Genomic DNA, 23,145 nt, shown 5'->3' with positions numbered 1-23,145 from the left:
ACAGCAGGTGACTAGTAGTTCCAGTAGAAGTGTGTGGGTGGATGTGCCACAGCAGGTGACTAGTAGTTCCAGTAGAAGTGTGTGGGTGGATGTCCCACAGCAGGTGACTAGTAGTTCCAGTAGAAGTGTGTGGGTGGGTGTACCACAGCAGGTGACTAGTAGTTCCAGTAAAAGTGTGTGGGTGATTGTGCCACAGCAGGTGACTAGTAGTTCCAGTAGAAGTGTGTGGGTGATTGTGCCACAGCAGGTGACTAGTAGTTCCAGTAGAAGTGTGTGGGTGGATGTACCACAGCAGGTGACTAGTAGTTCCAGTAGAAGTGTGTGGGTGGATGTACCACAGCAGGTGACTAGTAGTTCCAGTAGAAGTGTGTGGGTGGATGTACCACAGCAGGTGACTAGTAGTTCCAGTAGAAGTGTGTGGGTGGATGTGCCACAGCAGGTGACTAGTAGTTCCAGTAGAAGTGTGTGGGTGGATGTGCCACAGCAGGTGACTAGTAGTTCCAGTAGAAGTGTGTGGGTGGATGTGCCACAGCAGGTGACTAGTAGTTCCAGTAGAAGTGTGTGGGTGGATGTGCCACAGCAGGTGACTAGTAGTTCCAGTAGAAGTGTGTGGGTGGATGTGCCACAGCAGGTGACTAGTAGTTCCAGTAGAAGTGTGTGGGTGGATGTGCCACAGCAGGTGACTAGTAGTTCCAGTAGAAGTGTGTGGGTAGATGTGCCACAGCAGGTGACTAGTAGTTCCAGTAGAAGTGTGTGGGTAGATGTGCCACAGCAGGTGACTAGTAGTTCCAGTAGAAGTGTGTGGGTGGATGTGCCACAGCAGGTGACTAGTAGTTCCAGTAGAAGTGTGTGGGTGGATGTGCCACAGCAGGTGACTAGTAGTTCCAGTAGAAGTGTGTGGGTGGATGTACCACAGCAGGTGACTAGTAGTTCCAGTAGAAGTGTGTGGGTGGATGTGCCACAGCAGGTGACTAGTAGTTCCAGTAGAAGTGTGTGGGTGGATGTACCACAGCAGGTGACTAGTAGTTCCAGTAGAAGTGTGTGGGTGGATGTGCCACAGCAGGTGACTAGTAGTTCCAGTAGAAGTGTGTGGGTGGATGTGCCACAGCAGGTGACTAGTAGTTCCAGTAGAAGTGTGTGGGTGGATGTGCCACAGCAGGTGACTAGTAGTTCCAGTAGAAGTGTGTGGGTGGATGTGCCACAGCAGGTGACTTGTAGTTCCAGTAGAAGTGTGTGGGTGGATGTGCCACAGCAGGTGACTAGTAGTTCCAGTAGAAGTGTGTGGGTGGATGTACCACAGCAGGTGACTAGTAGTTCCAGTAGAAGTGTGTGGGTGGATGTACCACAGCAGGTGACTAGTAGTTCCAGTAGAAGTGTGTGGGTGAATGTGCCACAGCAGGTGACTAGTAGTTCCAGTAGAAGTGTGTGGGTGGATGTGCCACAGCAGGTGACTAGTAGTTCCAGTAGAAGTGTGTGGGTGGATGTGCCACAGCAGGTGACTAGTAGTTCCAGTAGAAGTGTGTGGGTGGATGTGCCACAGCAGGTGACTAGTAGTTCCAGTAGAAGTGTGTGGGTGGATGTACCACAGCAGGTGACTAGTAGTTCCAGTAGAAGTGTGTGGGTGGATGTGCCACAGCAGGTGACTAGTAGTTCCAGTAGAAGTGTGTGGGTGGATGTACCACAGCAGGTGACTAGTAGTTCCAGTAGAAGTGTGTGGGTGGATGTGCCACAGCAGGTGACTAGTAGTTCCAGTAGAAGTGTGTGGGTGGATGTACCACAGCAGGTGACTAGTAGTTCCAGTAGAAGTGTGTGGGTGGATGTGCCACAGCAGGTGACTAGTAGTTCCAGTAGAAGTGTGTGGGTGGATGTGCCACAGCAGGTGACTAGTAGTTCCAGTAGAAGTGTGTGGGTGGATGTGCCACAGCAGGTGACTAGTAGTTCCAGTAGAAGTGTGTGGGTGGATGTGCCACAGCAGGTGACTAGTAGTTCCAGTAGAAGTGTGTGGGTGGATGTGCCACAGCAGGTGACTAGTAGTTCCAGTAGAAGTGTGTGGGTGGATGTGCCACAGCAGGTGACTAGTAGTTCCAGTAGAAGTGTGTGGGTGGATGTGCCACAGCAGGTGACTAGTAGTTCCAGTAGAAGTGTGTGGGTGGATGTGCCACAGCAGGTGACTAGTAGTTCCAGTAGAAGTGTGTGGGTGGATGTGCCACAGCAGGTGACTAGTAGTTCCAGTAGAAGTGTGTGGGTGGATGTGCCACAGCAGGTGACTAGTAGTTCCAGTAGAAGTGTGTGGGTGGATGTGCCACAGCAGGTGACTAGTAGTTCCAGTAAAAGTGTGTGGGTGGATGTGCCACAGCAGGTGACTAGTAGTTCCAGTAGAAGTGTGTGGGTGGATGTACCACAGCAGGTGACTAGTAGTTCCAGTAGAAGTGTGTGGGTGGATATGCCACAGCAGGTGACTAGTAGTTCCAGTAGAAGTGTGTGGGTGGATGTGCCACAGCAGGTGACTAGTAGTTCCAGTAGAAGTGTGTGGGTGGATGTGCCACAGCAGGTGACTAGTAGTTCCAGTAGAAGTGTGTGGGTGGATGTGCCACAGCAGGTGACTAGTAGTTCCAGTAGAAGTGTGTGGGTGGATGTGCCACAGCAGGTGACTAGTAGTTCCAGTAGAAGTGTGTGGGTGGATGTGCCACAGCAGGTGACTAGTAGTTCCAGTAGAAGTGTGTGGGTGGATGTGCCACAGCAGGTGACTAGTAGTTCCAGTAGAAGTGTGTGGGTGGATGTGCCACAGCAGGTGACTAGTAGTTCCAGTAGAAGTGTTCCTGGTGCCATCATGTGGTGTGCTTGCTGCAGGTGGCACAGAAGATGGGGTTCCCTGCGGCGCTGCAGAAGGAGGCGGCAGAGAACATGGTCAAACTCTACCAAGTCTTCATCAAGTACGACGCCTCCATGTTGGAGATCAACCCCATGGTGGAGGACTCCTCTGGTCTTGGTCAGTCTCACATGTCTGCTCTGAAGACCTGCTCTCAGCTGTCTTGTCTCCACATCCACAGTCATGTGCATGGACGCCAAGATCAACTTTGACTCCAACGCAGCCTACCGCCAGAAGAAGGTCTTTGACCTGCAGGACTGGACTCAGGAGGACCCTCGAGACCGGCAGGCGGCCTTGGCCGACCTGAACTACATCGGACTGGACGGAACCATCGGTTGTCTGGGTTAGTGAAAAGTGCTACTTACTGATATTGAAAACAAAAATGTATCAGCTTACATGCATAATGTGCGATACACGCAGGGGGTTTACTAGCATGTGATATCTTGTGTGATACACGCAGGCGGTTTATTAGCATGTGATATCATGTTCGATACACACAGGGGGTTTATTAGCATGTGAAATCATGTAAAATAGACGCACAGGGTTTATTAGCATGTGATATCATGTGCGATACACGCAGGGGGTTTTTTAGCATGTGAAATCATGTAAAATACACGCAAGGGGTTTATTAGCATCTGATACCAAGTGCGATACACGCAGGGGGTTTATTAGCTTGTGTTATCATCTGCGATACAAGCAGAGGGTTTATTAGCATGTGAGATCATGTAAAATACACGCACAGGGTTTATTAGCATGTGATATCATGTGCGATACACGCAGAGGGTTTATTAGCATGTGAGATCATGTAAAATACACGCATGGGGTTTATTAGCATGTGATATCATGTGCGATACACGCAGAGGGTTTATTAGCATGTGAGATCATGTAAAATACTCACCGAGGGTTTATTAGCATGTGATATCATGTGCGATACACTCACAGCGTTTATTAGCATGTGATAATTTTCCTGAAGGAATCAATAAAGTACTATCTATCCATCTATCTATATCATGTGCGATACACGCAGAGGGTTTATTAGCATGTGAGATCATGTAAAATACACGCATGGGGTTTATTAGCATGTGATATCATGTAAAGTACACACAGAATTTTTATTAGCATGTGATATCATGTGCGATACAAGCAGAGGGTTTACTCTCATGTGATATGTGCAATACACAGCGGGTTTACTACCATTTCATATCATGTGCGATACAAGTAGAAGGTTTATTAACATGTGAGATCATGTAAAATACACACAGAGGGTTTATTAGCATGTGAAATCATGTAAAATAGACGCACAGGGTTTATTAGCATGTGATATCATGTGCGATACACGCAGGGGGTTTTTTAGCATGTGAAATCATGTAAAATACACGCAAGGGGTTTATTAGCATCTGATACCAAGTGCGATACACGCAGGGGGTTTATTAGCTTGTGTTATCATCTGCGATACAAGCAGAGGGTTTATTAGCATGTGAGATCATGTAAAATACACGCACAGGGTTTATTAGCATGTGATATCATGTGCGATACACGCAGAGGGTTTATTAGCATGTGAGATCATGTAAAATACACGCATGGGGTTTATTAGCATGTGAGATCATGTAAAATACTCACCGAGGGTTTATTAGCATGTGATATCATGTGCGATACACTCACAGCGTTTATTAGCATGTGATAATTTTCCTGAAGGAACTCTCCTGAAGGAATCAATAAAGTACTATCTATCCATCTATCTATATCATGTGCGATACACGCAGAGGGTTTATTAGCATGTGAGATCATGTAAAATACACGCATGGGGTTTATTAGCATGTGATATCATGTAAAGTACACACAGAATTTTTATTAGCATGTGATATCATGTGCGATACAAGCAGAGGGTTTACTCTCATGTGATATGTGCAATACACAGCGGGTTTACTACCATTTCATATCATGTGCGATACAAGTAGAAGGTTTATTAACATGTGAGATCATGTAAAATACACACAGAGGGTTTATTAGCATGTGATATCATGTGCGATACAAGCAGTCCTGTAGTGTGTTTACTTGTGTGTTTGATATCATGTGCGATACAAGTAGTCCTGCAGAGGGTTTACTCGCATGTGATATCATGTGCGATACACTCAGTCCTGCAGTGGGTTTACTCGCATCTGATATCATGTGCGATACAAGCAGTCCTGCAGAGGGTTTACCCGCATTTGATATTATGTGCGATACAAGCAGTCCTGCAGCGTCGTTACTTGTTTGATATCATGTGCAATATAAGCAGTCCTGCAGAATGTTTACTTCTGTGGGATATTATGTGCAATACAAGCAGTCCTGCAGAGGGTTTACTCGCAAGTGATATCATGTGCGATACAAGCAGTCCTGTAGCGTGTCTATTTGTGTGGGATACCATGTGCGATACAAGCAGTCCTGCAGAATATTTAGTTGTGTGAGATATCATGTGTGATACAAGCAGTCCTGCAGAGTGTTTACTTGTGTGTGATATCATGTGCAATGCAAGCAGTCCTGCAGAGGGTTTACTCGCATGTGATATCATGTGCGATGCATGCAGTCCTGCAGTGGGTTTACTCGCATCTGATATCGTGCGATACAAGCAGTCCTGCAGAGGGTTTACTCGCATGTGATATCATGTGTTATACAAGCAGTCCTGCAGCGTGTTTATTTGTGTGTGATACCATGTGCGATACAAGTAGTCCTGCAGAGTATTTAGTTGTGTGAGATATCATGTGCGATACAAGCAGTCCTGCAGAGTGTTTACTTGAGTGTGATATCATGTGCGATACAAGCATTCCTGCAGAGGGTCTACTAGCATGTGATATCCTGTGCGATAGATACAAGCAATGTCTTCCAATTATTTATTCTATTTCACTTAGTTTATTTACAAAAGGTAAACAGACTATTGGCAGCTACACAGCAGCTAAGCACACAATAGCACACAGCTAGACATATGTAATAATTATTGAACAATAAAAGGTGACATTAGTCAATATAAACAAACTTTATGGTTACATATTACTTACAAAGTGTTCAAGGTGTATTAGAAAGTATCCAGTAACAATCGTGTCCGTATCATTCAACCTTCTGCGTCATGATATTAACTTCATGAATTATTGGGACCACTCGGTGTCACCAAAAAATAATAACCACTCCACTTCAATTAAAGACAGCATAAGTCCATTCCAGACAGTTAATAATAAGTTAGTATTTGTCATAACTACCATTGTTGTTTGACTCATTTCACTTCATCACCTTCATAACATTGACACTTCTAAATAATAATAAACATACTGTCAAGTGAGTTATATTTATATAGCGCTTTTCTCTAGTGACTCAAAGCGCTTTACATAGTGAAAGCCAATATCTAAGTTGTGGGTGGCACTGGGAGCAGGTGGGTCAAGTGTCTTGCCCAAGGACACAACGGCAGTGACTAGGACGGCGAACGCGAAGATCGAACCTGCAACCCTCAAGTTGCTGGCACGGCCGCTCTACCAACCCAGCTATACTGTGAAGTGAAGTGAATTATATTTATATAGCGCTTTTTCTCTATATACTGCCATATATACACACATAGAGATAATAATGAAACTAATTTAGTTATCATAACTACCATTGTTGTTCACACTACTAAATAATAATATAGATAATAATGAAACTATTAAGTTATAACTACCATTGTTGTTCACACTACTAAATAATAATATAGATAATAATGAAACAAATAAGTTAGTATTTGTCATAACTACCATTGTTGTTCACACTACTAAATAGTAATACAGATAATAATGAAACTAATAAGTTAGTATTCGTCATAACTAGCATTGTTGTTTGACTCATTTCCTAAATAATGATATCGATACTGATGAAACTAATAAGTTATCCTAACGACCATTGTTTGTGCAGTCAATGGTGCGGGTCTGGCCATGGCCACCATGGACATCATCAAGCTGCACGGCGGCACACCTGCCAACTTCCTGGATGTAGGAGGCGGAGCTACAGCCCATCAGGTGACGGAGGCCTTCAAGCTGATCACCTCAGACAAGAAGGTAAGAAGAAGTGTGTCGAAGATGAAAGACCTCAAAGTCCGCGCTCACGTCTGCTGCCCAGGTCCAGGCCATCCTGGTCAACATCTTTGGAGGCATCATGAGGTGTGACGTCATCGCCCAGGGCATCATCATGGCCGTGCGAGACCTGGACCTCAAGATCCCCATCGTCGTGCGTCTGCAAGGTTCTACATTTGACTTCTCATGGCTGCACTTCTAACATGGTGACACTCTAAAAGTCACTGAAATATTTGAAGTAACTGATTACATATTGTGAAAAGTCACTTCCTTCACTCCTCATGTTCACACTTTTAGACGTGATTGTATAACAATTGCAATCTAGACAAATGTTGATGAGTTATTTTCTTCAAGTTGGTGCGTCCACAAGGTGTCTGCATTTCACTGTCACTCATGGAAGATTGTGTCATCATTTAGGAACACGAGTGGACGACGCCAAAGCTCTCATTGCTGCCAGTCCCTTGAAAATACTTGCCTGCGACGACCTGGATGAAGCCGCCAGAATGGTACACACACACACACACACACACACACACTTGCTTATGGTTGTCCATCGAGTCCGATGACGACGTCTAAGTAAGCAAGGTACCTGCGCCAGGAGATATTTCAGTGCCAAAGGAGGTGCGCTTTCTCCAGTAGCACTATCTCTAACCCTAACCCTTTCTCCAGTAGCACTATCTAACACTAACCTTTTCTCCAGTAGCACTATCTCTAACCCTAACCCTTTCTCCAGTAGCACTATCTAACACTAACCTTTCTCCAGTAGCACTATCTAACACTAACCTTTCTCCAGTAGCACTATCTAACACTAACCTTTCTCCAGTAGCACTATCTAACACTAACCTTTCTCCAGTATTACTATCTAACACTAACCTTTCTCCAGTAGCACTATCTCTAACCCTAACCCTTTCTCCAGTAGCACTATCTCTAACACTAACCTTTCTCCAGTAGCACTATCTAACACTAACCTTTCTCCAGTAGCACTATCTCTAACCCTAACCCTTTCTCCAGTAGCACTATCTAACACTAACCTTTCTCCAGTAGCACTATCTCTAACCCTAACCCTTTCTCCAGTAGCACTATCTAACACTAACCTTTCTCCAGTAGCACTATCTAACACTAACCTTTCTCCAGTATTACTATCTAACCCTAACCTTTCTCCAGTAGCACTATCTCTAACCCTAACCCTTTCTCCAGTAGCACTATCTAACACTAACCTTTCTCCAGTAGCACTATCTCTAACCCTAACCCTTTCTCCAGTAGCACTATCTAACACTAACCTTTCTCCAGTAGCACTATCTAACACTAACCTTTCTCCAGTAGCACTATCTCTAACCCTAACCCTTTCTCCAGTAGCACTATCTAACACTAACCTTTCTCCAGTAGCACTATCTAACACTAACCTTTCTCCAGTAGCACTATCTCTAACACTAACCTTTCTCCAGTAGCACTATCTAACACTAACCTTTCTCCAGTAGCACTATCTAACACTAACCTTTCTCCAGTAGCACTATCTCTAACCCTAACCCTTTCTCCAGTAGCACTATCTAACACTAACCTTTCTCCAGTAGCACTATCTAACACTAACCTTTCTCCAGTAGCACTATCTAACACTAACCTTTCTCCAGTAGCACTATCTAACACTAACCTTTCTCCAGTATCACTATCTAACCCTAACCTTTCTCCAGTAGCACTATCTTGGCCACAAAGAGGTAAACCCGATGGTTAGGGTGAGCCCATGACGACCAGTCCCTCGCCATGACTGCAGGAGGTTGCCGGGTCCTTATTCCTTCAAGGCCCGCACATTGCTTTTCTGTTTGGGTGTGCTCCCTTAGCCTTTGCCTAAATAAGCTGACCCACAAGGCAATGGGGCTATTTACCCATAGTTGGGGTTAGGCGTCAGGGTGTGTTCCACACAATGGTGGGCCTATACGCCACGTCTCTGGGGCCCACTGCTGCTCCGAGATCCCCTTCAGTTTAGTTCGGGGTCTGCAAAGACCCTTATCCGTGTGTGGCCACGAGGAGGCACTGAAGGAGTTTTGGAGGTGGAGAGGTTTTGTACCAGCAGGAAGAGACTTACGCACTCGGCTCCTCTTTTCACCCCCTGAGGGGGGCTAGCTGGCGGCACTAGCTGTAAGCAGAGAGTAGCAAGCAGAAAGCAACATGCACTATCTACAGACATCTCTCTACTTCTACTGCACTAGACGCGTCACACACACCCTGTGTATACACACACACACACACACACACACACACCAATTTGCATTGAAGTGAGTGTGTCTGCACATAAATACTTTGGTCCAATCAGAAGACAATGAGATCATATAGCTCAAGATGGCAATGTGTTGAAGTCCAATGACTCCATGTTGTATTCTTTGTCAATACAGCAATGAAAAGATGTCTCTTCTGCTCACACACTTCTTCTTTCAAACTCACACAGCGTTGGAAGGTTCAAAGACATGAAATATTCACGTGTGAACTTACTATTATCTCTCTGATGCCTTCACAGGTCGTCAGACTTTCACAAATCAAATCATTCTTTTAAAGACATGAAATATTCACATTTGTGTGATGCCTTCACAGGTCGTCAGACTTTCACAAATCAAATCATTCTTTTAAAGACATGAAATATTCACATTTGTGTGATGCCTTCACAGGTCGTCAGACTTTCACAAATCAAATCATTCTTTTAAAGACTAGAAATATTCACATTTGTGTGGTGCCTTCACAGGTCGTCAGACTTTCACAAATCAAATCATTCTTTTAAAGACTAGAAATATTCACATTTGTGTGGTGCCTTCACAGGTCGTCAGACTTTCACAAATCAAATCATTCTTTTAAAGATATGAAATAGTCACATTTGTGTGGTGCCTTCACAGGTCGTCAGACTTTCAGAAATCGTCTCACTGGCTAAAGAGGCTCAAGTGGACATCACCTTCCAACTTCCTATTTGAGCTTCCTTGCCTCTAACACTCCCCCAGAAGCTAGCCCCTCCTCCTTGTGTGTGTGTGTGTGTGTGTGTGTGTGTGTGTGTGTGTGTGTGTGTGTGTGTGTGTGTGTGTGTGTGTGGCCAGCATGGTGTGACCCTTACATCATAGTTCTTCTTTGATTGGGGGTGGGGATTTCTCTTAGTTGATGCAAGGCCCTTCCCACACTCCATCCCGGCCACGCCCCCTTTCTCCCTGTGACGTGACACATTGCGACCTGATGATGTAAATAAACAAAGTCAATATTTATGTCATTGTCAGAACAATAAAGAGAGGACTTAAAACTGATCAATGTCTTCTTTTTACAACTTCAGCAATTATACATTACCCAATGATTTACTTTACACACATATACAATACACACACTTATTTACATTGTACACACTTGTATACAATACACATTTATATACAATACACACTTATTTACATTATACAGACTTAAATACAATACACACACTTATATACAAAACGGTTATTTACATTATACACACATACAATACACACTTATTTACATTATACACGGTTATATACAAGGAAGAGGGAAGTCTGGGCTTCCCTGCTTAGGCTGCTGCCCCCGCGACTCGACCTCGGATAAGCGGAAGAAGATGGATGGATATAGACAATGTACACTCCTTTACATTACACACACTTGTTTACATAGAAGTGATGTGAATCATATTTATATAGCGCTTTTTCTCTAGTGACTCAAAGCGCTTTACAAAGTGAAAGCCAATATCTAATTTTTACATTTAAAGCAGTGTGGGTGGCACTGGGAGCAGGTGGGTCAAGTGTCTTGCCCAAGGACACAACGGCAGTGACTTGGATGGCGGAAGCGGGGATTGAACCTGGAACCCTCAAGTTGCTGGCACGGCTGCTCTACCAACCGAGCCATACCGCCCCCAGATAGATAATACTTTGATTCCTTCAGGAGAGTTCACTCAGGAAAAATACAATTCCAGCAGCAGTGTACAAATTTGAGATTGCATTTAAAAAGTAAATAATGGGGGTATAAATGGAAACAAAAAAAATGACAATAAGTAAAATAAGAATATAACTAGAGAAACTAGGCAGTAGTGAGCATGTTTTGAAGAAGTATTGCACTGTTATTGTTTGGCATCCCCCGTCATCTCAGTACCCCCCCTCAGTTGGGATGAAGCAGTCTAGCACTGATAACGCTATTACACACTTAATTACAATACACACACTTATTTACATTATACACACTTATTTACACTACACACTTATATACATTACACACGTATTTACATTACACACTTATATACATTACACACGTATTTACAAGACACACACTTATTTACATTAGACACACTTATATACATTACACACGTATTTACATTACACACTTATATACATTACACACGTATTTACAAGACACACACTTATTTACATTAGACAAACTTATTTACATTAGACACGCTTATTTACATTAGACATGCTTATTTACATTAGACACTTATTTACATTAGACACTTATTTACATTAGACACACTTATTTACATTAGACACTTATTTACATTAGACACACTTATTTACATTAGACACTTATTTACATTAGACACACTTATTTACATTAGACACACTTATTTACATTAGACACTTATTTACATTAGACACTTATTTACATTACACACTTATTTACATTAGACACACTTATTTACATCAGACACTTATTTACATTAGACACACTTATTTACATTAGACACTTATTTACATTAGACACACTTATTTACATTAGACACTTATTTACATTAGACACACTTATTTACATTAGACACTTATTTACATTAGACACTTATTTACATTAGACACACTTATTTACATTAGACACTTATTTACATTAGACACACTTATTTACATTAGACACTTATTTACATTAGACACACTTATTTACATTAGACACTTATTTACATTAGACACACTTATTTACATTAGACACTTATTTACATTAGACACACTTATTTACATTAGACACACTTATTTACATTAGACACACTTATTTACATCAGACACTTATTTACATTAGACACTTATTTACATTAGACACTTATTTACATTAGACACACTTATTTACATTAGACACTTATTTACATTAGACACACTTATTTACATTAGACACTTATTTACATTAGACACACTTATTTACATTAGACACACTTATTTACATTAGACATGCTTATTTACATTAGACACTTATTTACATTAGACACACTTATTTACATTAGACACACTTATTTACATTAGACACTTATTTACATTAGACACTTATTTACATTAGACACTTATTTACATTAGACACTTATTTACATTAGACACACTTATTTACATTAGACACACTTATTTACATTAGACACTTATTTACATTAGACACACTTATTTACATTAGACACTTATTTACATTAGACACACTTATTTACATTAGACACACTTATTTACATTAGACACTTATTTACATTAGACACACTTATTTACATTAGACACTTATTTACATTAGACACACTTATTTACATTAGACACTTATTTACATTAGACATGCTTATTTACATTAGACACTTATTTACATTAGACACTTATTTACATTAGACACACTTATTTACATTAGACACTTATTTACATTAGACACTTATTTACATTAGACACACTTATTTACAGCGAGTGAGGAAATTTCACCACTGGATTTGTTGCACAGGTGGCATCGTATGACAGTCCCACGCTGGAAATGACTGAGAGCGGCACATTCTTTCACAAATGTTTGTAGAAACGGTCTCCATGCCTAAGTGCTTGATTTGAGACACCTTTGATTAGTGATTAGGGATTCTCATCATTTGGATGCCTCGCCAAATACTTTTGGCAATATAGTGTGTGTGTGTGTGTGTGTATAAATATATATATATATAATATATATCCAGCTGGATTGCTGGATTGGTTCGCAGCCGAGTGTGAAGCGACTGGGATGGGAATCAGCACCTCCAAGTGTGAGTCTTTGGTTCTCTCCCGGGAAAAGTGTGGAGTGCCATCTCCGGGTTGGGGAGGAGACCCTGCCCCAAGTGGAGGAGTTCAAGTACCTCGGAGTCTTGTTCACGAGTGAGGGAAGAGTGGATGGTGAGATGGACAGGCGGATCGGTGCGGCGTCTTCAGTAACGAACCGTTGTGGTGAAGAAGGAGCTGAGCCGGAAGGCAAAGCTCTCAATTTACCGCTCGATCTACATTTGTACGTTCCCATCCTCACCTATGGTCATGAGCTTTGGGTCATGACCAAAAGGACAAGATCACGGGTACAAGCGGCCCAAATGAGTTTGGGTCTCTCCCTTAGAGATAGGGTGAGAAGCTCTGTCATCCGGGAGGAACTCAAAGTAAAGTCACTGCTCCTCCACATGGAGAGGAGCCAGATGAGGTGGTTCGGGCATCTGGTCAGGATGCCACCCGAACGCCTCTCCAGGGAGGTGTTTAGGGCACGTCTGACCAGTAGGAGGCCACGGGGAAGACCCAGGACACGTTGGGAAGACTATGTCTCCCGGCTGCCCTGGGAACGCCTCGGGATATATATATATATATATATATATATATATATATATATATATATATATATATATATATATATATATATATATATATATATATATATATATATATATGTATATGTATATGTATGTATATATATATACACGGTGGCAGAGGGGTTAGTGCGTCTGCCTCACAATACGAAGGTCCTGCAGTCCTGGGTTCAAATCCAGGCTCGGGATCTTTCTGTGTGGAGTTTGCATGTTCTCCCCGTGACTGCGTGGGTTCCCTCCGGGTACTCCGGCTTCCTCCCACCTCCAAAGACATGCACCTGGGGATAGGCCCCTCCCACCTCCAAAGACATGCACCTGGGGATAGGCCCCTCCCACCTCCAAAGACATGCACCTGGGGATAGGTTGATTGGCAACACTAAATTGGCCCTAGTGTGTGAATGTTGTCTGTCTATCTGTGTTGGCCCTGCGATGAGGTGGCGACTTGTCCAGGGTGTACCCCGCCTTCCGCCAGATTGTAGCTGAGATAGGCGCCAGTGCCCCCCGCGACCTCAAAAAGGGAATAAGCGGTAGAAAATGGATGGATGGATGGATATAAAATGGGTCTACTGAAAATGTGAGGGTCAAAAGTATACGTACAGCAATATTAATACAAACCCTGTTTCCATATGAGTTGGGAAATTGTTTGATGTAAATATAAACAGAATACAATGATTTGTAAATCATTTTCAACCCATATTCAGTTGAATGCACTACAAAAACAAAACATTTGATGTTCAAACTCAAAAACTTTATTTTTTTTTGCAAATAATAATTAACTTAGAATTTCATGGCTGCAACACGTGCCAAAGTAGTTGGGAAAGGGCATGTTCACCACTGTGTTACATCACCTTTTCTTTTAACAACACTCAATAAACGTTTGGGAACTGAGGAAACTAATTGTTGAAGCTTTGAAAGTGGAATTCTTTTCCATTCTTGTTTTATGTAGAGCTTCAGTCCTTTAACAGTCCGGGGTCTCCGCTGTCCTATTTTACGCTTCATAATGCGCCACACATTTTCAATGAGAGACAGGTCTGGACTGCAGGCGGGCCAGGAAAGCACCCACACTCTTTTTTTTACAAAGCCATGCTGTTGTAACACTTGTTTTGCTGAAATAAGCAGGGGCGTCCATGATAACGTTGCTTGGATGACAACATATGTTGCTCCAAAACCTGTATGGACCATTCAGCATTAATGGTGCCTTCACAGATGTGTAAGTTACCCATGCGTTGGGCACTAATGCACCCCCATACCATCACACATGTGTAAGTTACCCATGCGTTGGGCACTAATACACCCCCATACCATCACACATGTGTAAGTTACCCATGTCTTGGGCACTAATGCACCCCCATACCATCACACATGTGTAAGTTACCCATGCCTTGGGCACTAATACACCCCCATACCATCACACATGTGTAAGTTACCCATGCCTTGGGCACTAATACACCCCCATACCATCACACATGTGTAAGTTACCCATGTCTTGTTCACTAATGCACCCCCATACCATCACACATGTGTAAGTTACCCATGCCTTGGGCACTAATACACCCCCATACCATCACACATGTGTAAGTTACCCATGCCTTGGGCACTAATGCACCCCCATACCATCACACATGTGTAAGTTACCCATGTCTTGTTCACTAATACACCCCCATACCATCACACATGTGTAAGTTACCCATGTCTTGTTCACTAATACACCCCCATACCATCACACATGTGTAAGTTACCCATGCCTTGGGCACTAATGCACCCCCATACCATCACACATGTGTAAGTTACCCATGCCTTGGGCACTAATACACCCCCATACCATCACACATGTGTAAGTTACCCATGTCTTGTTCACTAATACACCCCCATACCATCACACATGTGTAAGTTACCCATGTCTTGTTCACTAATGCACCCCCATACCATCACACATGTGTAAGTTACCCATGCCTTGGGCACTAATACACCCCCATACCATCACACATGTGTAAGTTACCCATGCCTTGGGCACTAATGCACCCCCATACCATCACACATGCTGGCTTTTACACTTTGCGCCTATAACAGTCTGGATGGTTATTTTCTTCTTTGTTCTGGAGGACACCACGTCCTCTGTTTCCAAATATAATTTGAAATGTGGACTTGTCAGACCACAGAACACCTTTCCACTTTACATCAGTCCATCTTAGATGATCTCGGGCCCAGCGAAGCCGGCAGCGTTTCAGGATATTGTTGATAAATGGGTTTGGCTTTGCATAGTAGAGTTTTAACTTGCACTTACAGATGTTGTCACCAACTGTAGTTAATGACAGTGGTTTTATGAAGTGTTCCTGAGCCCATGTGGTGATATCCTTTACACACTGATGTCGCTTTTTGATGCAGTACCGCCTGAGGGATCAAAAGTCCCCAATATCGTCACATCCGTGCAGTGATTTCTCCAGATTCTCTGAACTTTTTGATGATTTTACGGACCGTAGATGGTAAAATCCCTAAATTCCTTGCAATAGCTTGTTGAGAAATGTTGTTCTAAAATTTGCTTACAAATTGGTGACCCTCGCCCCATCCTTGTTTGTGAATTACGTAGCATTTCATGTAAACTGCTTTTATAGCCAATCATGGCACCCACCTGTTCCCAATTAGCCTGCACACCTGTGGGATGTTCCATATCAGTGTTTGATGAGCATTCCTCAACTTTATCAGTATTTATTGCCACCTTTCCCAACTTCTTTGTCACGTGTTGCTGGCATCAAATTCTAAAGTTAATGATTATTTGCACAAAAAAAAAAGTTTATGAGTTTGAACATGAAATATGTTGTCTTTGTAGCATATTCAACTGAATATGGCTTGAAAAGGATTTGCAAATCATTGTATTCTGTTTATATTTACATCTAACACCATTTCCCAACTCATATGGACACGGGGTTTGTATTTGCTTACATGTGACCTTGGCAAGTTTACCTGCAATAAGTCACTTTTGCTAGCCATCCACAAGCTTTTGCTTACATTTTTCACCACAAAATTGCTGCAGTTCAGCTAAATGTGTTGCTTTTCTGACATGGACTTGTTTCTTCAGCATTGTCCACACCTTTAAGTCAGGACTTTGGGAAGGCCTTTCTAAAACTTTCATTCTAGCCTGATTTAGCCATTACTTGACCACTTTTGAGGTGTGTTTGGGGTCATTGTCCTGTTGGAACAGCCAACTGTGCCCAAGACCCAACCTCCCCCCTGATGACTTTAGCTTGTCCTGAACAATTTGGAGCTAATCCTCATTTTTCATTGTCCCATTTAAAGCAGCGGTTCTATTGGCAGCAAAACAGGCCCAGAGCATGATACTACCACCACCATGCTTGACGGTAGGTGTGGTGTTCCTGGGATTAAAGGCCTCACCTTTTCTCCTCCAAACATATTGCTGGGTATTGTGGCCAAACAGCTCCATTTTTGTTTCATTTGACCACAGAACTTTCCTCCAGAAAGTCTGATCATTTTCCATGTGATGTCTGCGGTCCCTTCCGAGGGTTCTCTTTGTTCCCATTCGGTTGACTTTTTTCTTGCCCTGATGTGGGATCTGAGCCCAGGATGTGGATGTGGCTTGTGCACTCCTTTGAGACACTTGTGATTAAGGGCTATATAAGTAAACTTAAATTGATTGATTGATATTGACGTTTAATGACATTTAATAACATTTATTGACGTTTAATGACATTTATTAACATTTAATGACATTTATGACGTTTAATCTTATATAAATATATAAATATACATATATGTAGGTGTGGGAAAAATCACAAGACTACTTAATCTCTACAGAACTGTTTCATGAGGGGTTCCCTCAATCATCAGGAATCATCGGTCTCAGTGAAACCTGGCTTAAACCAAACGACTTTTTTGCGCTAAATGAGGCATGTCCTCCTAACTTTACACATGCGCATATTGCCCGTCCGCTTAAAAGGGGTGGGGGGGTCGCACTAATATACAACGAAAACTTTAACCTTAGTCCTAACATAAATAATAAATATAAATCGTTTGAGGTGCTTACTATGAAGTCTGTCACACCGCTGCCTCTACACCTGGCTGTTATCTACCGCCCCCCAGGGCCCTATTCGGACTTTATCAATGAATTCTCAGAGTTCGTTGCTGATTTAGTGACACACGCCGATAATATAATCATAATGGGGGAGTTTAATATCCATATGAATACCCCATCGGACCCACCGTGCGTAGCGCTCCAGACTATAATTGATAGCTGTGGTCTCACACAAATAATAAACTTGCCCAAGGACACAACAGACGTGACGAGGATGGTAGAAGGTGGGGATTGAACCAGGAACCCTCAGGTTGCTGGCACGGCCACTCTCCCAACCGCGCCACGCCGTCCCCATTATTAAATCAACATTAAAAAACACAATATACACTTATAATTAGTGCACCAACCACAAAAACCTCCCTTTTTCATGACAAAAATGTCCCTTTTTCGTGACAAAGAAAAAAAAAAAGACCCACACCCCCCAGGGCCTCAGGACAAAATATTAAGCGTTGACCGGTCCGCGGATACAAAAAGGTTGGGGACCACTGGCGTAATTGATTAAAGCTTTTTGGAACGACGCTGCTGATTTGTTTTTCGAATTTGAAATCTGAGTGGAACTTCACCCCCAGGTTTGTGACACAGTCGCTGAGATACGGGGTCAGAGTGCCGAGGTCAACGTTGGGGGAGGGAGAGCGACTTGGACCGAACATAACTTCTGTTTGGTCTTCATTTAGACTCAGGAAGTTAGCTGAAAGCCAGGCTTTGATGTCGTGCAGGCAGTCAATGAGACCTTGAACTGTGTTGTTTTGTGCCACGGGAAAATAGATCTGGCAATCATCGGCATAAAAATGAAATGCAATACCGTACTTCTTAAAAATAGAACCAAGGGGGAGAAGGTAAAGCGCAAATAGGATTGGGGCAAGGATTGAGCCCTGGGGGACCCCGTGTGGTAGAAGGATTGAGCCCTGGGGGACCCCGTGTGGTAGAAGGATTGAGCCCTGGGGGACCCCGTGTGGTAGAGGAGCTGAGGAAGACATAAAACTGTCTATTTTTACACAAAAACTCCTGTCGACTACGTACGACCGGAACCAGTTGAGGGCGGCGCCCTTAATACCCACACAGTTCTCAAGACCAGTGGTTAAGGTGGCGTGGTCGACGGCGTCCAACGCAGCAGACAGATCTAAAAGCACCAGGACCACATATCTGCCAGAATCAGTTCTCAAGACCAGTGGTTAAGGTGGCGTGGTCGACGGCGTCCAACGCAGCAGACAGATCTAAAAGCACCAGGACCACATATCTGCCAGAATCAGTTGACAGGAGGATAGCCTTAAAAACTTTTACAAGCTCTGACTCTGTGCTGTGGAGGACTTTAAAAGTGGACTGGAACAGCTCCGTGATAGCATTATCCTCTAAGAAGGACAACAACTGACACTTCAAGACACTTAATGATGTTTAATGACACCTAATGATGTTTAATGACACCTGATGATGTTTAATGACACCTGATGATGTTTAATGACACCTGATGATGTTTAATGACACTTCAATCAATCAATCAATGTTTACTTATATAGCCCTAAATCACTAGTGTCTCAAAGGGCTGCACAAACCACCACGACATCCTCGGTAGGCCCACATAAGGGCAAGGAAAACTCACACCCAGTGGGACATCGGTGACAATAATGACCCAGTGGGACGTCTGTGACAATAATGATTATGAGAACCTTAGAGAGGAGGAAAGCAATGGATGTCGAGCGGGTCTAACATGATACTGTGAAAGTTCAATCCACAATGGATCCAACACAGTCGCGAGAGTCCAGTCCAAAGCGGGTCCAACTCAGCAGCGAGAGTCCCGTTCACAGCGGAGCCAGCAGGAAACCATCCCAAGCGGAGGCGGATCAGCAGCGCAGAGATGTCGAGGCGGATCAGCAGCGCAGAGATGTCCCCAGCCGATACACAGGCAAGCAGTACATGGCCACCGGATCGGATCGGACCGGACCCCCTCCACAGGGGAGAGTGGGACATAGAAGAAAAAGAAAAGAAACAGCAGATCAACTGGTCTAAAAAGGGAGTCTATTTAAAGGCTACAGTATACAAATGAGTTTTAAGGTGAGACTTAAATGCTTCTACTGAGGTGGCATCTCGAACTGTTACCGGGAGGGCATTCCAGAGTACTGGAGCCCGAACGGAAAACGCTCTATAGCCCGCAGACTTTTTTTGGGCTTTGGGAATCACTAACAAGCCGGAGTCCTTTGAACGCAGATTTCTTGCCGGGACATACGGTACAATACAATCGGCAAGATAGGCTGGAGCTAGACCGTGTAGTATTTTATACGTAAGTAGTAAAACCTTAAAGTCACATCTTAAGTGCACAGGAAGCCAGTGCAGGTGAGCCAGTACAGGCGTAATGTGATCAAACTTTCTTGTTCTTGTCAAAAGTCTAGCAGCCGCATTTTGTACCAACTGTAATCTTTTAATGCTAGACATAGGGAGACCCGAAAATAATACGTTACAGTAGTCGAGGCGAGACGTAACAAACGCATGGATAATGATCTCAGCGTCTTTAGTGGACAGAATGGAGCGAATTTTAGCGATATTACGGAGATGAAAGAAGGCCGTTTTAGTAACGCTTTTAATGTGTGCCTCAAAGGAGAGAGTTGGGTCGAAGATAATACCCAGATTCTTTACCGTGTCGCCTTGTTTAATTGTTTGGTTGTCAAATGTTATAGTTGTATTATTAAATAGAGTTCGGTGTCTAGCAGGACCGATAATCAGCATTTCCGTTTTTTAGGCGTTGAGTTGCAAAAAGTTAGCGGACATCCATTGTTTAATTTCATTAAGACACGCCTCCAGCTGACTACAATCCGGCATGTTGGTCAGCTTTAGGGGCATGTAGAGTTGGGTGTCATCAGCATAACAGTGAAAGCTAACACCGTATTTGCGTATGATGTCACCTAGCGGCAGCATGTAGATGCTGAAGAGTGCAGGGCCAAGGACCGAACCCTGGGGAACTCCACACGTTACCTAACGTAGTCCGAGGTCACATTGTTATGGGAGACACACTGCATCCTATCAGTAAGATAAGAGTTAAACCAAGACAGGGCTAAGTCTGACATACCGATTCGTGTTTTGATACGTTCTAATAAAATATTATGATCGACGGTATCGAAAGCAGCGCTAAGATCGAGGAGCAGCAACATAGATGACGCATCAGAATCCATCGTTAGCAATAGATCATTAGTCATTTTTGCGAGGGCTGTCTCCGTCGAGTGATTTGCCCTGAAACCGGATTGAAAGGTTTCACATAGATTGTTAGACGCTAAGTGTTCATTTAACTGCTCCGCAACAATTTTTTCGAGGATTTTTGAAATAAAGGGAAGGTGAGACACCGGTCGGTAGTTTACCATGAGGTCAGGATCGAGGTTAGGTCTTTTAAGAAGAGGATGAATAACCGCTTTTTTGAATGCTAGGGGAACAGTGCCCGAGGAAAGTGATAAGTTTATAATATTTAGCACTGATGGACCTAATAATACAAAGAGCTCCTTGATCAGTTTCCCAGGAAGAGGGTCAAGTAAACATGTTGTTTGTTTTATTCCATTTACACGTTGTAACAATTCCTCTAATGTTATTTCCTCAAAACGAGAGAAACTATTTTGGAGGGCAGTATCCGCCGTATATACAATCGTGTCAGTGTTAATAGAACCCCGTTGTAGCTGGGACGCATTGTCTTTAATCTCCTTTCTAATGACTTCAATTTTCTTACTAAAGAATTGCACAAAGTCATCAGCTGAGTGGGTGGAGCTACTGGAAGGAGTCCCTTGTTGGGTTAGCGATGCTACCGTACTAAACAAAAATTTAGGATCGTTTTTATTACGGTGGATGAGATTTGAGTAATAATTAGCTTTAGCTAAGGTAAGCATGCGTTTATAAGTTATTAAACCATCACTAAATGCTTGATGGTGCACCTCAAGTTTAGTCGTCCGCCATTTGCGTTCCAGCTTTCTACATAATAATTTCTGAGCTCTAGTGTCTTCTGTAAACCACGGGGTGCGCTTTTTTGGAGCCTTTTTTAACTTTAGCGGTGCTATGTTATCAATGGTTTCGCGCAGGGCGTCGTTAAAGTTGTTAGTGAGGTTATCAATAGAGCCCACATACTTTGGGAATGGTGCCATTACCGAGGGCAGTAGGTCAGCAAGAGTTGTCGTTGTGGCCGTATTAATGTTGCGGCTGCTATAGCAGTTATTATTATTATTAGTTTGACGAACATGCGTCTGAACCTCGAATTTTATAAGGTAATGATCGGACAATACTTTAGTATACGGGAGTATCGTAACTTTGGAAGCGGTGATACCCCTGACAAGCACTAGGTCTATCGTATTACCGTTGCGATGCGTGGGTTCATTTATTATTTGTGTGAGACCACAGCTATCAATTATAGTCTGGAGCGCTACGCACGGTGGGTCCGATGGGGTATTCATATGGATATTAAAGTCCCCCATTATGATTATATTATCGGCGTGTGTCACTAGATCAGCAACGAACTCTGAGAATTCATTGATAAAGTCCGAACAGGGCCCTGGGGGGCGGTAGATAACAGCCAGGTGTAGAGGCAGCGGTGTGGCAGACCTCATAGTAAGCACCTCAAACGATTTATATTTATTATTTATGTTAGGACTAAGGTTAAAGTTTTCGTTGTATATTAGTGCGACCCCCCCACCCCTTTTAAGCGGACGGGCAATATGCGCATGTGTAAAGTTAGGAGGACATGCCTCATTTAGCGCAAAAAAGTCGTTTGGTTTAAGCCAGGTTTCACTGAGACCGATGACGTTAAGATTGTTGTCTCTGATAATATCATTAACTAACAACGTTTTGGGAGACAATGATCTTATGTTTAAAAAACCTATATTATAGGTAGTGGGCTGTTTTAGGGAATTTTTGATCAAATTATCCGTAGTAGCAATATTAATAATGTTGTGTTTATTATGCCCAGTGCATTCAGTATAGTTACCACCATATCTAGGAATTGATACGACGGGAATGTTCCGATTGTTTGATTGTTGCTTTGATAAACTGCACGCATCATAGTTAGCCACCTCAGTAGAACACATGTCCAACTCTGAAACACTCAAAGCAGAAAAAACTTGTTCTAATTTAACAGACTCCTTACCCAGACCAGTAGTCTCGCATCCTTTATTTAAATCCGTCTTCAGGGTGGAGGAAAGTGGTGTTCTGTGGGGATTAGCCTTCTGCTTTGTTTTTAGCCCCGCTCGACATCCGCGTTTCCGATCACACCGCTGGCGTCTGCTCCGTAGACGGCCCCCGCTGCTACTAGACTCCGCTGCTTCACAGGCCGCTGGATGTAGCCGCCGACGTATCCCCATGCTAGTTAGCATGTTTAGCACGCCCGCGTCTATCGGTCCAAAACGGCCCGATGTGTCCATATCCAGAAGTGTCTGGCGGTCGTACGTGATCACGGAGTGACCACGATGTGAGCCAGCCATGAAGTCTGCAGAACTGTCCGGCATTTCCGCCAAATGTTCCATCTTTAGCAAGAGCACCGCAGTGTCGCAGCCCGTCCGGGCGCCGCCATCTTGCCATCTTAATGATGTTTAATGAC

The 23,145-nt window shown here is 43.2% G+C and overlaps 1 protein-coding gene across 1 annotated transcript in view; it reads left to right on the top strand.

Moving 5' to 3' along the window:
* The window catches only part of sucla2 (succinate-CoA ligase ADP-forming subunit beta), a 34,263-nt gene extending 24,046 nt beyond the window's left edge, over window positions 1-10,217 (top strand). The window contains exons 6-11 of the mRNA XM_061918144.1: window positions 2,851-2,989; window positions 3,051-3,212; window positions 6,785-6,927; window positions 6,989-7,109; window positions 7,360-7,448; window positions 9,822-10,217. Of these exons, the coding sequence (XP_061774128.1) occupies window positions 2,851-2,989; window positions 3,051-3,212; window positions 6,785-6,927; window positions 6,989-7,109; window positions 7,360-7,448; window positions 9,822-9,896 (729 nt within the window). The 3' untranslated portion in view covers window positions 9,897-10,217. The remainder of the gene's footprint in view (window positions 1-2,850; window positions 2,990-3,050; window positions 3,213-6,784; window positions 6,928-6,988; window positions 7,110-7,359; window positions 7,449-9,821) is intronic.
* The last annotated feature ends 12,928 nt before the right edge of the window (window positions 10,218-23,145 follow it).

This window comes from Nerophis ophidion, linkage group LG13 (genome assembly GCF_033978795.1).
Source record: "Nerophis ophidion isolate RoL-2023_Sa linkage group LG13, RoL_Noph_v1.0, whole genome shotgun sequence".
Classification (NCBI taxonomy): domain Eukaryota; kingdom Metazoa; phylum Chordata; class Actinopteri; order Syngnathiformes; family Syngnathidae; genus Nerophis; species Nerophis ophidion.
This window is presented reverse-complemented; position numbering and strand designations above follow the sequence as displayed.